This window comes from Cibotium barometz, chromosome 58 (assembly GCF_041138505.1).
Source record: "Cibotium barometz isolate CiBa-2024 chromosome 58, ASM4113850v1, whole genome shotgun sequence".
Lineage (NCBI taxonomy): Eukaryota > Viridiplantae > Streptophyta > Polypodiopsida > Cyatheales > Cibotiaceae > Cibotium > Cibotium barometz.
In genome coordinates, this window is record NC_141103.1 from 10604046 (window position 1) to 10619812 (window position 15767).

The following is a 15767-nucleotide window of genomic DNA, read 5'->3' on the forward strand; positions in this document are numbered from 1 at the left end:
TAACTTTTGATTAACTATTTTAATTAAACCAAGCTTAATTATAATTAAATATTAATTACAATTAATGTTTAATTAAAAAAATCTCTATTAAGAGAAGTTCACACGGGCGGGTAGAAAATAGAAGAGAAAAATCAGATTTAAGAGGCGAAGAAGGTCCCACGCACACGGGAGAGCATTCATGCATCAACATGCTGCCCCCTACTGCATTTCAGTAGAAAATCGGTAGAAATTTGATAGCATACCCGCCAAAAACTCGCAAAAATGTATAAAGAATACATTTTAAACCATAAAAATGCTCTAAAAATTCTAAGAAATTAGAAAAAAATTCCTAAAAATTTCTAAAAATTCAAAAAATCCATTCTACCAAAAATATCAATAGTAAAGTATGTGGTATTTTGGTAAAAATTTCCATTGATGCTTATTTTAAACCACAAAAACTAAGAAAAAAGAACATTAAACTCACGAAATTTCCCCGCAACGTCGATTCATCCATTGAATAGTAGTAACACATGTTCCAACCGCCATATCAACAGTCCACATGCAAATCATCATACAAGTCAACAAAATAATATTTTTTATTTAGTAAATATTAAAATTTACTTCAAAAATGCCAAAAAAATTATAATAAGAAAGAAAAAATAACAACAATTAACTAGAGATTGCTCTGATACCACTGTTAAAATCCTAATGTCTCTCTAGATAATTTTTATGCATAAACATGCATAAAACAGGCATAAACTCATCCATCCGACCACCCTCGAGCCCAAGGGATGCACACATGAATTATAATAAAGTACATCATATCTTTACCTTGATGTCCCATACCATCAAGAGGTATAACTCCAATCCATCAGCATGTAGCTATATTGTGAAATGGTAAGTGAGTAGTTATGATCCTCTACACAAGAGAACATAACATAACCTAGTCTCAAGATAACATCAAGAGACCATAGCCTAAGCCTTAAGTCCCCTTGAGTGTGTCCCTTGCCCCTATTATATAGGAGGGCCCTCAAGTGACTCTTGAGTCTCCATTTTCCATATGTGACCCTTGGATACCTAACTCTAACCTTAAGCCTTAAGGTTAGTCCTAACCCATGCTCCCATGCTCACAAGCCTAATGTGGGTTAGCCTCCTAGTATATGCACACATAATGTGTATATAACATGAAGCATATTCAAATCAATCAAAATATCTCTCAAGTATGAAAACAAGCTTTTAATTCAAACAGTCGTTAACTTCTTTGTATCTTTTAATTATTTCAAGTCATACATGAATCTTTATTTTCAACATAATTAATTATCACGTTCTAACCAGTAAGATCATCTCTGGTTGGTATAGCTAAGTCATAACTATGCTTACGTATTAGTCCATCCGGTCTATATAGACGAGATAGTCAATCTTGATAACAATTTATAAGGTAAAGCCTGAGAACTGGTCACTTTGGGAGAGTAATATCTTCCAATCCATTTGGAATTAGAGAAAAGTCAAAACTATAAAGTTTTAGAAATTCTAACAGTCTATAAAACATATCTCAGTGATCATTCACTAAAAATGAGTTCTAAGGTCTTTTTGAGAGCATTCAAAACGGCCAAGGTGTTTTCAACATAAAACTATAAAAAACAGCCAAGTGCCCCACTTTGGACTCGAATAACTAAAAAACAAAAGGGATGTGGTTTTTCTAGAGTCCCATACACTCTTATATAGATTCTTGTCCTCTAAAACTTTCGTGTTTATCTCAATATTTGATTCTAATCACACGGAAAGATAAACTCTTCGCAAAATAGCTCCCAATGAAGATTAAACCTAAAATCTAGTCATAAACTAGTCAGATATTCTATCTTTTAATTCTTTAACTCCAAAAGTGTTTATTCTACGAGTCTTTAGACTAAGGCGATCATGTTTAATTAATAAATTCAAAAATTACTCATCACATACCATACATCAACTCAAGTTCTCTCATATACACGCTTATCAATTTATTTATTTAATCTCAAAAGACTTTAAGAAAAATAATAAAAAGAGAGTATGTGTACTTCTCGGATATATTTGAAGATGTCTTGATTGATTGGGAATCTATGTCTACTCTCTAGAAGTTGTGAAAGTGTTGTTTGTAGATTTGGCAAGCATCTCAGATCTGCTGCTAGGGTTGCAACCTGCAGAAGTTGTGGAAGCCTGATCTGATATCACGGCTGCAACCTACAATAGATATAACTTCACGCATAATTATCAGAAACTAATCATGTGGGTACTTAAAATTACCATAACGTGTGCAATCTATAATCCAAAATCAACTGTATATGAAAGTCGACTCTAAAATTATATAACGTTTTATTTTTTTTATCAAATGTCGATACCCATGTCTATATACACACTTAATGGTTGCTTTTGAGCATATTAACTAATAGAAAACTTAAACTTGAATTTTTACTTAATTTTATGACTTAGAATTTTTACTACTGAAAATCTGCTAGAATTCATTACTGAAATATGTTGCATCCAAAACTCAAGATGATCTTTAATCATAACTTGGTTAATCTTGGAACTATGTTACATTCTCTCTCCATTGAGAAATGGTTGTCCTGGATGATAAAAACATCTTATCCTTAATCATCAGACCTTGAGAAATAGTTTTTCTTACTCAACTATTATACTTTATATAGTACTTGAGAAGTCGTATGCTTTTGACTTTCAAGAAAACTACAAATATCCATATGTCTTTGTCTTAAGATTTTTTCAAGTAGCCTTGGAAAGAACGACTTGACGACTTGCTTGTCCAAGATCTTAACTTCATATAATAAGCTCTTAACTTGATTCTTCATTTCTTACCTATTTCTTAGATAAAATCAACATACTTGGTAATCACTGCATCTATTAAACTCTCAATACTATAGCATTATTTTCTCTTAGTATTGTGCTCTCTTTCGTTTATATCTCCGATAGATCTTATCTTAGATAAACAATTATATATGTTAAGCTAGTCATGTATATGCTAGTGTTTAGTAGGTCTCCTAAACTCATCTTAATTCTATAAAATTTAATTCTAAGTAAGAAACTAGATAGATCTTGAGGCATTACACAAAGTATCTTGATCTTGTAAATCAGTCACTATCCATGTTATAAATAAGCCTTCTTAGAATCACAACTTAATAAACAATAATAAGCCTTCTTATCATTGCATTGTCTTAAACTTCAAGGTAATCAAACAATTTGCAAACTCTTATTTTCACTTTGCTTGCAGCTTTAAGCTCAGTCAAATTTCTTCCTCACAATAGGGAAATGATATTGAGAGCACGTTCTCACCTGTGTTTCCTCTCCATCTCTCTCTCTCACTCTCTCTCCTGTGTTTTCACTTTTCCTTTTTTTGTTGCACATTCTATCACCCCTCCCCTTGGGTTTGCGTAACACCAGTAGCTTTTGGAGGTCTTGTCAGAATGCGTAGCGGAGATGATGATCGAATTTGGAAACACAAGAGCAAACACAAATGCAGAAAAAATAGCACAAGAGAGGGAGAGAGATAGAGGCGTGTAACTCTGCTCTATATACACAAAGAAGATCCTGAATACAAGACAAAATGACAAGGGGCTGAGGGGCCATTTTATATGGCCCCCAAACAGCAGTCGGCCTGCTGTAGGGCAGCTGATAGGAGCATGTCCACCACGACTAGTAATAAATTAGTTGGCCAATACTGTGTATAGTCATCCAGCACCAAGGTGTCCACACAGTTCGCCAACATCAGTAAACACGTACAGCTGCAATTGGCCACATGCGGACATCCTGCCACCTCTTAGGGCTGCCACCCAAACCACAGAAAAATAAAAAAAAGCAAGAAAAAATACAAGGAGTGAGGAAAAATGAGAAAACACCTACAATGGGCAAGCACACCCACAACAGAGGCCCTAGTGTCCACATAAAGACAGGAGATGACTTCTAACACCCCCTCTCAGCTCCTGGCTATGAAACCAACCACAGGGAGCTGGGGTGCCGCCTGAGCAAATCCTGAGATACGTCCACCGTACTGTCCTCCGTCGAACAGAACTCTAGCAAGATGTCATCAGCAACAACGATCTGTTCACACGAACAAAGTGCCTCTGGTGGATGACCATGGGTTCCTCTAGTGGAAGCCCAATCTTGCAATGCAACCTCTGCAGCCTCACCACCTTACAAGCAGCATCACAAGCAGCTCGGTACTCTGCCTGTATCAATGACGACAAGGCAAAAGATGACTGCCTCTCTTACTGCTCCATAAAACTGCTCCTCGGCCTTAAGTAGATCTCCTCATGTCCGGATCTCCTTCCCAAACTGAGTCACTCCAACCATGGAGTTGGACTCCATCAATCAATCCCCCTCCTATGTAAAAGAGTCCATGATCCTTCGCATGCCGCAAAAACTACAGGATACGGAATCCCGCCTCACAAAGCGTCATCTGCAACCATGAGCTCAACTACCTCATCAAGAAGCTCCTGTCCAATCTTGTGTCCATCAACCAGATCAATGAACCATTCTTGCGCTTGAAGGATTAAACCGTAATTAACATAGTTTAATCATGCCTTCATTATGTGAATCTACAAATGCCAAACATTTAAAGCCCAAGAGAAAAGGCAAGAAGTTAAAAACCAAGAACACAATAGATAAAAAACCTTGGTAATCTTGAAGTGGCTTATGGGGCTCAAAATAGCTTCCCTTTTACAAATATGTCCATTTTAAGCAAAAAATAGCTTGCTTTATTGAACGTACTACTCAAAATAGGTGTGAATCTTTAACTATTTAAATGTGTACAACCTTAATAAAATCAATTGTCCATAAGCAAGCTTTCATATGTCCAAATAAATATATCCACTTGTCAATAAATATGAACGTCACCCAAAATAAAAGAAATGGCATGTGTGCACAAAATCGAGTAATAATCTGCCGACACCCAAAGCTGAGTGTCTCGAAATCTTTCAAATACCACCAACTTGCATCCATTATCCAACCCAAGGATATGCACTTACATCAGCTATACTAATCAATTAATTGATTAAAAGTACGAATAATCATATGAAACTCAATAAATCTAGACGATGTAACCCATACTTGCTTGCCTTTATGGAATCACCTGCATATGCTCAAAGTTTTCTCAGATTTAGAAATCCATCTAGGAGAATTCATTAATAATGAGAATTGTGAAAATGTTAAATTCCATGAATTTACTTTTCATAAGATAAAGAGTTCATAGCCTTCTTAGTCAACCCTAATATCCAGAAGAAAAAGGAATTCATGACCTAACAGAAAACCCTAAACCTCAAAGACTCAAAGAGAGAGAGAGAGAGAGAGAGGAGGGGAATCTTTGTAAAAATCCCATGGACCAAGTTTGGTTGTTAAGGGGAGAGCAGGGGTTATATAAATCTATTATCATGAACATATTGAAATCATATTTTAAATATATAAATTTATTCAATTTAGAGAGAAAGTAAAATAATATAAATGTATATATGTATATATAACTACTATAAATTATAGTTAATTAATTTTATATACATAATATATATTTGATATAATCATTTAAATAGATATAATACATCATTATTATAAATATAGTAAACCGTATAATAAATATATTAGATATTAAATATGTACACTATACATTCCACTAAGAAATTTGATGTATGATTAAGTAAATAGTTGAATAGTCTAGTAATCTTCATTTTCATCAATCAGATGAGCAAGATTATTTGCCATGTAGCTGTGCAAGCTTCTTATTAGTAATTGTAGTCTCACAAATAGAATTTAACATAGTTATGAAAAGAAGGCATCCAAAGCCAATGAGTTCACCAATCAAATAGTGATGGGTGTGTATGTGTATGGTAATGTGTCCACCCTTTTGACTATTGTACTCTAATGGGTGGCCTCATATCTACACTTTTGACTCTTGTTTTTCCTTTTCGAAGGTGGAAAGGGCACCACTCAAAATACCTCCCTTTTGTTTTCTCCCTATCCATCCGCTTTGTCCGCCCTCCTATCTTTACTCATCCAAAAGAACATTTATCCTTTCCACTCTTATTATCCAAAAGGGTGATCATTTATCTATCCTTTCAACCCTTGATTTTTTTTTCTTTCGACCCCCCTTTTTTGTAGTGACAATACCATCTATCACAATTCATTGATATACAACAAATCATAAAAATGCCTTTTAGGAAAAATATAGTTTCGAAATGAGGAGTGTGGTAAAAGAGAAACAATTCCAGTGACACTAGTACCTTGAAACTTGATGAAGTGGATTATTCAGTTAGGAATTTACTATTACAATACCATCTATCACAATTCATTGATATACAACAAATCATAAAAATGCCTTTTAGGAAAAATATATTTTCGAAATGAGGAGTGTGGTAAAAGAGAAACAATTCCCGTGACACTAGTACCTTGAAACTTGATGAAGTGGATTATTCAGTTAGGAATTTACTATTAAAGACATGATATTTCAAGAAGTTAAAAATGCCCATTTTAAGATGAATTCTTAGCTTGTATAAGAGGAATCTTTGTGAAGGTCTAAGGGATGTGTGCACCAAGGAGATTAAACTATGTTCTTCACCTAATAGAAGATAATATTGTTATATATATCACTAAGGAAGATGCTTCCTCCACATCATCTGGTAATGTAACTGATGATGATAATAGTGATGGTATAGACAATGAGGAAGAATAGTTAAACTCGATGGTGTCAATGTCAAAGTTTTTATTAATTATAATGAGCGATGTTTTTTTCAATGTATTTGGTTTTATGCTAGGTATAAATCACAATGTATACTTATTTAAAAGTGTAAAGCAATCATGTTCATGTTGGAGTTCTTCTATTCCAAAAATCATGTCATTTTCTTGAATGTTGATGTTGGTTGAAACTTTAAAAGCTTTGTTTTTCTAGCTCATTTTGAGGAAGACTTTAGTAAAGATTTTGTTAAAATTACTTTTTAAAATACCCCTTATATGAAAGAAAATCTTCCAAGGATTCTAAATGTTTTGGCTTAATGGCTTGTGGGCTTGCCGGTTTAGCGTCTTACGGGCTTGTGGGCTTGGCGGCTTACTGGCAACTTACCGACTTGTGGGGTTAGGAGGTTACAGGCTTGTTGGGCTGCACACATCTACATGCATAAGCTTTATGAAAACTTATGCATAAGCATAAAGATAAGCCCTGTGAAAACTTATGCATAAGCCCTATAAAAACTTATGCCTTAGAATAAACCCATTTGTGTATAGGTCTAAGCATACATCTACATGCATAAGTTATATGCATAGAGCTAATGAATAGCTCATACACAACGAAAAGAAAAGATATAAAGAAATAAAAATTTAATTACCCAAACTCACCAAATTTAAACATATAAACTTGAGTGGACTTAACTTAAGGGGTTTGAAGGATAAGAAACAAAGTAATTAAAAACATACATTATTTAGTTTAAAAAACATGCATAGAGCTATTTATAAGCTCATACTAAAAGAAGAAAAGTAATAAATTCTTTAATTGCCCATATGAAAACTTTAAGACATAGAAAGTTTGTTGGACTTTCCTTAAGGGTATTGGAAGGACAAGAAGCTACAAAATAATTGAGAAAACAAACAAGCATTATTTAGTAAAAAAACCATGAACATAGGGTTAATTGAGAGAAATAAAATGGAAAACAACACACCTTTGCATATAGAGTAGGAATGAAAACACTCGCCTTTGCTTGAGAGAGAGGAAGAGAAGAAAAACATGAGAATTAACATTTATTAATGTGTGATTATGACAAGGTTTAGATTGGGTTTGGAGTGCGAAAATAGGAAGCCAGTGCAAAAGAGGAAAGTTTAATAAAATACATTATGAAAATTCTATGCATCGATATAAATGTCACTAACCCGTGCAAATAATAATAATAAAATAAGCATTAATAATAAGCACCACGAGTGATGCTTCTACCAATGCTTTATTGATGCTTCATAAAATGCCAAAAAACATTAGTATAGCCCTTGTATATTATAGTAAAAGCCGACATCTTCACCAAACGACCTCATTACAGACAGATTCGAAGCACTTCGTTAGAACCTTGGCATGCACACCATCAGAGAGTCGGCATCACTGCCATGCCCATGCAACCAACTGACAACTCCACACTTATAGTAACTGACTTGAGACAATACCATAACAAGTACCACAACAACAACACGATAGAGACATATAAGAGACATAAGGGAACACACATAAGTAGCTAACAAGGAGAGCACCCATCTACAACAACAAAGCAGTAACCTATCTATACTAACGAGGGTGGCGTTGACATGAGTGTGCCACCTACTTAATTGGACCACCCATGTGTTGAGCGAGTGGGAGTTTAATAGAGTGTGCTTGACATGTGGATGACTACTCAAGCATGTGGCCAACTAGTAACTTGTAAATAAACAAAAGTTAACCATAGTCACAGTTTATTTTATTCCCAAGAAAAGATTACCAAAAAGAAGGGTTTAGTGAATCTGTCCTGAGTTGTAACTACACCGCCTATTTGAGACATGTATGAGAATACTAAGTGGAATTGAGTGGGAGCCAACTCACATGCACAATCTTCCATCTTAATAAGCTTAGCTAATCTATCACTCTAATTACCAAGATTAAAAGCTCATTAGTTGCCAAGGAACATACTACTTTTGGTCACAGAAGAAGTCCTCGAAAAAAACTTACCGTTGGTGTCTTTTTCATTCGCTAAATCTCGAAAAACCTGGCTAGACCTTGTCTTCAAGAAAGCCAATGAAAATTAAACATTTTTAGTTTAAAACCGACCAATCATAAGATCATGACGAAGGGAAATCGGTCTCACTCATAGTACAAATTTGGTAACCACCTTTGGAACCAAACGACTAAAAAGTTACAAATTGTAATCTAATTTAGATTGATGATTACCATTTGGTAACTTTGCACTACCAAATAATAACTCCCTTTTAAGAAAAATTACCATTAGGGTTTTTCTATAAGCCTATATGATGCATGCTTAACAAGGCTCAAATTGATAACTTGAGGCTCACCAAGTAGAAATCACTATAATATCTTGCTATTTTTTCCAAGTTCTCTCAATAACTGATAGAAATAGCTTTAATTTTTTGAAACTCATACAACATCTAGCATGCATGAGAGAAATGAAGAGATCTTTGGAAACTTTAAGATCTAGAAAATTAGCAAATTGTAACTCAAAATTTGGAATATGTTACCAATGGTAATTTTATGAAAATCTCAAATTTATACTATGGTCTCACTCCAAGCTTACCCTTTTTCTCACTAGCTGCGAAAAGCACTGCATGGAAGAGGGAAGTCTTGCTTGAGAAACTCTTCCGGTCGATGACGAGTTGGCCGTTCTATAACTAATTTGGAAGAAAATCTGTCACATATAGCATATCACACGGTAAAGGGGAAGTCATCCAATTCCGTAGAATCAATTATTGTGATATGATATGTGAACATACGCAAGTCTAGAGAGAGAAAATCGGGATGTACGTGGCACGTGCGGTCTTGTCGACACTTCAAAGTTCAAACTTGTGAAGGCCAGGTGGAGTTTTTTCTTCCAATCAAATATCGCCGTCGCCCTGCCGTATTAGTAAATCTGTTGTCATGCCCTATCAGTATCGTAGAGTCTTTACAGTACGACTCTAAGGGCCTGTTTTGTGCTGGGAGGGCTTTCTGTCGCCATAGCGTGGAGAAACGAATTTTGAAGATTGCTACCACGGGTAAGAGCTTCGCTGCTACATTTGTGTCTGTGTTTTTTGCAGGAAAGGTGTGCTTCGCTGTTGTGTATAATATCTCCCGCAAAACCTGCGGCCTGTGGAGAGAAGGCCGTGTTTTTCTTCTTCTTCATTCTCTCTCTCTCTCTCTCTCAACCCCATACGGAGAGCCGGCTTTTTGAAGCTTTCTGTTGCGTTTTGCACTCGACTCACAAATAAACATCTTTGGGTGTTTTGTCGTGTTTTCTCCAGCCGGCGAGGATGGTGCGTCGCAAGATCAAGATCAAGAAGATCGAGAACGCAACCACGCGGCAGGTGACCTTCTCGAAGCGTCGAGGGGGATTGATGAAGAAGGCCCATGATCTCTCCGTTCTGTGTGATGCCGAGGTCGCCGTCATCATCTTCTCCGGCAAAGGGAAGCTGTTCCAATTTGCTAGCCCCAGGTAGGTGCATAAGATCTTGTATTCGTTTTTGGGACTGCTCTAGACTACTGACCTTGGCTCTCTGCAAACTTGGGTGTCCATTCTACGGCCCTGCTAATTTTCTTCCTGCGAAATCTTGACCCAGTCTACGCCCACCGGTATGATTTACCGTGGAACTCGGAGCTGCAGTCTGGGCTTATCCCAAAACCACACGAAACAACAGTCTCTACACAGTCTTGGTCAAACAAGAACCTAACTACCATTGTTGCCGTTAGAGAAGAGCAATCGAGGCCTCCGGAGAATCGAGCTTCGACTCGGCCCCATCATTTTTCTTGTCCTTAAAAGAAGAGCAAACAAGGTCTCTGAAAGAAGCGAGCTTCTTGAAGATGAGCAAAGATCTCTGCTCATCTTCGAGGCCTTTGGCTGCAGCTAAACACACTATTGCACCATGCGGCCGCGGGCTATGCCTCCACCACATACGGGCCTCGTTCCTAATTTAGGTTTATCCCTGCAAACTTGGGTGTCCATTCTACGGTCCTAATTAACTCCGGCTAATTTTCTTCCTTCGTAAGATGTGCGAAATCTTGACCCAGTCTACGCCCACCGGAATGATTTACCGTGGAACTCACGCGGAGCTGCAGTCTGGGCTTAGCCCAGAACCACACGAAACAACAGTCTCTACACAGTCTTGGTCAAACAAGAACCTAACTACCATTGTTGCCGTTAGAGAAGAGCAATCGAGGCCTCCGGAGAATCGACCCCATCATTTTTCTTGTCCTTAAAAGAAGACCAAACAAGGTCTCTGAAAGAAGCGAGCTTCTTGAAGATGAGCAAAGATCTCTGCTCATCTTCGAGGCCTTTGGCTGCAGCTAAACACAGTATTGCACCATGCGGCCGCGGGCTATGCCGGTGGCCCAACTCCACCACATACGGGCCTCGTTCCTAATTTAGGTTTATCCCTGCTTCTTTTACTTGACAATCATGCTTGGGTTTTGCCAGTTCTCGTTTCAAAAATCTACGCATCAATTTTGTTTGGGGGGAACACTTTGGCCAATGTTTTTTGAGGCCATCCAACTTCAATCACTCTTTTCCAATCTTAGCCGTGGAAAACACAATAAAGAACGTTTTTTTTTCAACACTGAGATCCAAAAAGCAGTGTTGAAGTCAAGCTTATACCAAAAAGTAGTAATGAAGTGACAAGCAACCGTTGTGTGCCTCGGGGCTTGACTATTTAGTTTTTAAGTCTGTTTATATCTTCTTCATTTTCATGGCTTGATTATGCATCCAACCGATGTTGCTTTAAAACATGGAAAATAATCTTCACCTTCACGGCTTGCTTGTAGTGTACATCCAACAAATGTTGCTACAAAACATGGGAAGCAAGGAGTTCCATAGTCCTTAATCTTCCTATCGCTCTTGCAACTAGGGTTTCATTACTAGCAGCATGATATGGGTTATTCGTGTGTCAGAATGCACAGCGGAAGACTAATGCACGTAGGAGACACATCACCATCGAGCTCCACGAACACCCCCAACGGGCACTGTAGCATCCCTCCACCGGGCTCCCATCTCCCGGTGAGCTGCCTCCCAAAATATCGGCCAGAGGAGATGATTATGAGACAAGGTGCCACTCTAGCCTATATATGGCTCTTCAACTTCCCATGCTTCCACTTATGGGATAATCCAAGGCACCTTCTAGCCATAGATCACAAGCTGGAAATCGCCAACCTTCCAACACCCTCCCTCGATTCGCTTTCCTGGCTCTGATACCATGTCACAATGCGCAGTGGAAGACTAACGCACGTAGGAGATGCATCATCATCGCGCTCCATGAACACCCCCAATGAGCACTGCAGCAACCCTCCATTGGGCTCCCATCTCCCGGTGAGTTGCCTCCCAAAACATCGGTCGGAGGAGATGATTATCACAAGGTGCCACTCTAGCCTATATATGGCTCTTCAACTTCCCATGCTTCCACTTATGGGATAATCCAAGGCACCTTCTAGCCATAGATCACAAGCTTGAAATCGCCAACCTTCCTACATCGTCTTGTTAGCATGATATGGGTTATTCGTCTTGTTTGCAAGTGGAGCTCAAAATGTTGCTTTCACCACGATTTGTGGCTTTTGTGTTTCTCCTTGTTAAGCGTAGACACTGCATTCATTAGCGACATGTCAGTTACCCTATAATGAGTGTTTGTTTCTTTTTTTCCCCCCTTTTTTCCCCCACTTCCTTACCTAGTTCCGCATGGGAATTTCACTTGGCTACATGCACACCCCTATAAGTGCAACACTTTATTCGGATACCCTCACACTAATACTAACCCCACACACACCCCCGAGTACCACAAGGTGGTACCACCCTTCTCCAAGTATTGGCCTTGTAGTGTAACGATTATATTAGACTTGCGTACAAGGGGGTAACACCCTTCCAAATATTGGCCTTGTAGTGTAACGATTATATTATGGGTGCTTGTCTCTTGAATTCTTGACCTCTTTGAGAGTCTTAACTTTTTTCCATTGAAGAAGAAGCTCAATTTTGACCAACAATTTCGTTGGTCTACATAGCTTTCACATTGACAATGTAGTTTTGTTTTCATGTGTATTATATTTTGTGAACAATGTAGATGCGTCAGTGTTATTATATTTTGTAGAAAGCATGGTGATACCAATGTGTTAATGGTAGTCACATTATTGTGATGATTTAAGTGGCAACCAATACTAATATAAGGGCACACTCACACCCAACTCCTACAATGGGTACATCATCTTACAAGAAGGGATACCATGTTTTCAAATACTAGAAGGGGCACCACATTTTCAAATATTTTGAACTCAAAATATAGGATGAGCTAGAGGACAAGTTGAGTAGCACGGCTCAATAAAAGTGAACACTTTGTGCCGCTTCCGAAACAACTGTATGAAGAATGATATTGTGCAAAAAGAAGACCAAATCTAGACTGCATTGGTGTGTTGGAAAACGTATTTGGGTGTCACATAGGTGTGGATAAGCAAGCTGTGGTTTGCTTTAGGAGACTAGTGCGATTATGATTTGCACCCATCCCCTTCTCACTATTTTTTAATCGATCTTTCTAGGGTCTACATGAAGCATGTATATGGTGGATACATTTGTACATAAGTGGTAGCCGAAGTACCTATAAAAGTATGCGTTAATGACTCAATTCAAAGAGATTGAGGGAAAAAGAGAGAAAAAAGATAGGGAGATTTGCACAATACGTGCTCCTTATTGCTGTCTGCAAGAGAATCAAGTACAAGAGATGGATAAATCTACCCTAAATCAGCAGCCCTCACTTGGGGGAATGATAAAAAGAGGGACCATGGACTTTTATTCTCATGAGTGGACTTCTTGCCCCAAGTCTCTCAGTGCCAAGTTGGCTCATGTCCATGGTGCCTTTAAATGCATTTTAGGCTTCTTTTAACGTTGCTAGTAACCTTAGGACTTCATGTTGACATCCAGAGACCTATTTGAGTGACTTTGAGTGCTCCTAGATACTTGATAGAAACCTAATAAGTGGGACTTGAACATAAGCCTTGACACTAACTTTACTCTAAGACCCAGATGATGCTTGGTTATATGTATTGGACAAAGACTTATAATATGCATAGTGCCCTTCTAATGTCCTTAGTGTGCATAATGTTGGGCACCCACTATTGGGCACTGACGACGTTAGTGGGGATGTCATAGTATCTAGTCCATACTATGCATAATGGAGTTGATAGTTCAATATATGGTCTTATGTGTGTGTGTGGAGTGCGTGTGTGTGTGTGGAGTGCGTGTGTGAGAGCATATCTTGATACAGAGTTCTCCACCCACTATTGGGCACTGATGATGTTAGTGGGGACGTCATAGTATCTTGTCCATACTATGCATAATGGAGTTGATAGTTATGTAGTCTTGTGGGTTGACTACCATGAGTATATAACATGCACGTTTCTAAAAGGTGAATTTGGGCATGTTCCTAGATTCATCTAGGTATATAACTTAGCCAAATTAGCGGACATGCAGATTTCACATTGTGAAGTTTTTGTCCAAGTTGTGACCAGTTGATATTGTGCTTATTCTTTCTATCTTAGCAGTGTATTTGCCCTATCAACTACTTATTTGCTATACTAATTCTTTCTATTTGCTACTTCCCTTAGTGCTAGGCTTCATTATGGTGGCTGAGTCCGCCCTGCATCTCCAGAGGTTTGACAGAAACTCAGTACAAAGGGCTTTGTGTGAATATATGTTCTTATGTGTGTGTGTGTGTGAATTGCGTGTGTGAGAGCATATCTTGATACAGAGTTCTACACCCACTATTGGGCATTGATGACGTTAGTGGGGATGTCATAGTATCTAGTCCATACTATGCATAATAGAGTTGATAGTTATATAGTCTTGTGGGTTGACTACCATGAGTATATAACATGCACGTTCCTAAAAGGTGAATTTCGACATGTTCCTGGACTCATCTAGGTATATATATATATATATATATATATATATATATAATGTACACATGGTAACCTTGTATAGCCAGGATGCATGTGACATCCCATCATGTTTATCTTGATGGGAGTTGCTTCCCATTAGGAATTTTTTGGACCCAAAAAGGGCCTCCTAAGGATTCCTAATTTTAAGGGATTAGAGTTTAAGAAGCTAGGCTTAAGGGAGACAAAGGCTATGATGACCCTGACCCCTATTTTTTGCCTTGCCACATCAGCCATACCCCCCTAGTTTCACTTTTTAAAGAAAATATTCTCATACTCTCTCTCTTACTTTTTGACTTTTCTCAAACTTTCTCTCTTACTCTTTGAAATTTTTATCTTCACTCTCTACAAATTGAATCTTTCTTGTGAGTTTGAAATCTCATTTCTCATTGACTCCCACCATATCTCCCTTCCACATTAGCAAAACATTCTCGTATTTAGGTGGGCCCCAAAAAGTGAAAATTTTTATTTTTTTATTTTTTTTTACATTTTGAGGTGGAAAAAACACCACCCAACCAATATGTATGAATTTTTCATCTTCACTCTCTACAAATTGAATCTTTCTTGTCAGTTTGAAATCTCCTTTCTCATTAACTCCTACCATATCTCCCTTCCACATCAGCAAAACATTCTCGTATTTAGGTGGGTCTCAAAAAGTGAAATTTTTTTATTATTATTTTTTTACAGTTTGAGGTGGAAAAAACACCACCCAACCAATATGTATGATGAAAATAATTTTTTCTCTCCAAAAAGCTTGTAATTCAAGGGTCACGTCAGAAGCCTGTCAGGAGTTAGTACATCCATAACTAAGTCAGGTCCCCACAACCCCATAAACATAACTAACTGTCAAGAACCACTAAATCCATGAGATCTCGAAATTGTGGGGACCCCAAAAATTATTATTTTTTAAATTTTCTCATAAATATAATTTATTGATGAAAAACTCCATGTTAATATATTTGTATATCAAAAATATCATTTTCTACTTAGAAAAATGGATTTGTGTTAAACTTCCAACAGCAAAGTTTTAACAGTCTCTCTCACCCACCCACTCTCTCTCTCTCTCTCTCTCTCTCTCTCCCTCTCCACCTAAGGATCTCTCTGCTTTAGCTTCTTCCTCTGCTTAGGTATGGAG

General features: G+C 37.6%; 1 protein-coding gene across 1 annotated transcript in view; it reads left to right on the plus strand.

The window, feature by feature from the left end:
* Nucleotides 1-9949: 9949 nt before the first annotated feature.
* The window catches only part of LOC147605887 (MADS-box transcription factor 23-like), a 74474-nt gene continuing 68656 nt past the window's right edge, over nt 9950-15767 (plus strand). The window contains exon 1 of the mRNA XM_086792637.1: nt 9950-10163. Coding sequence (XP_086648763.1) covers nt 9982-10163 — 182 coding nt within the window. The 5' untranslated portion in view covers nt 9950-9981. The remainder of the gene's footprint in view (nt 10164-15767) is intronic.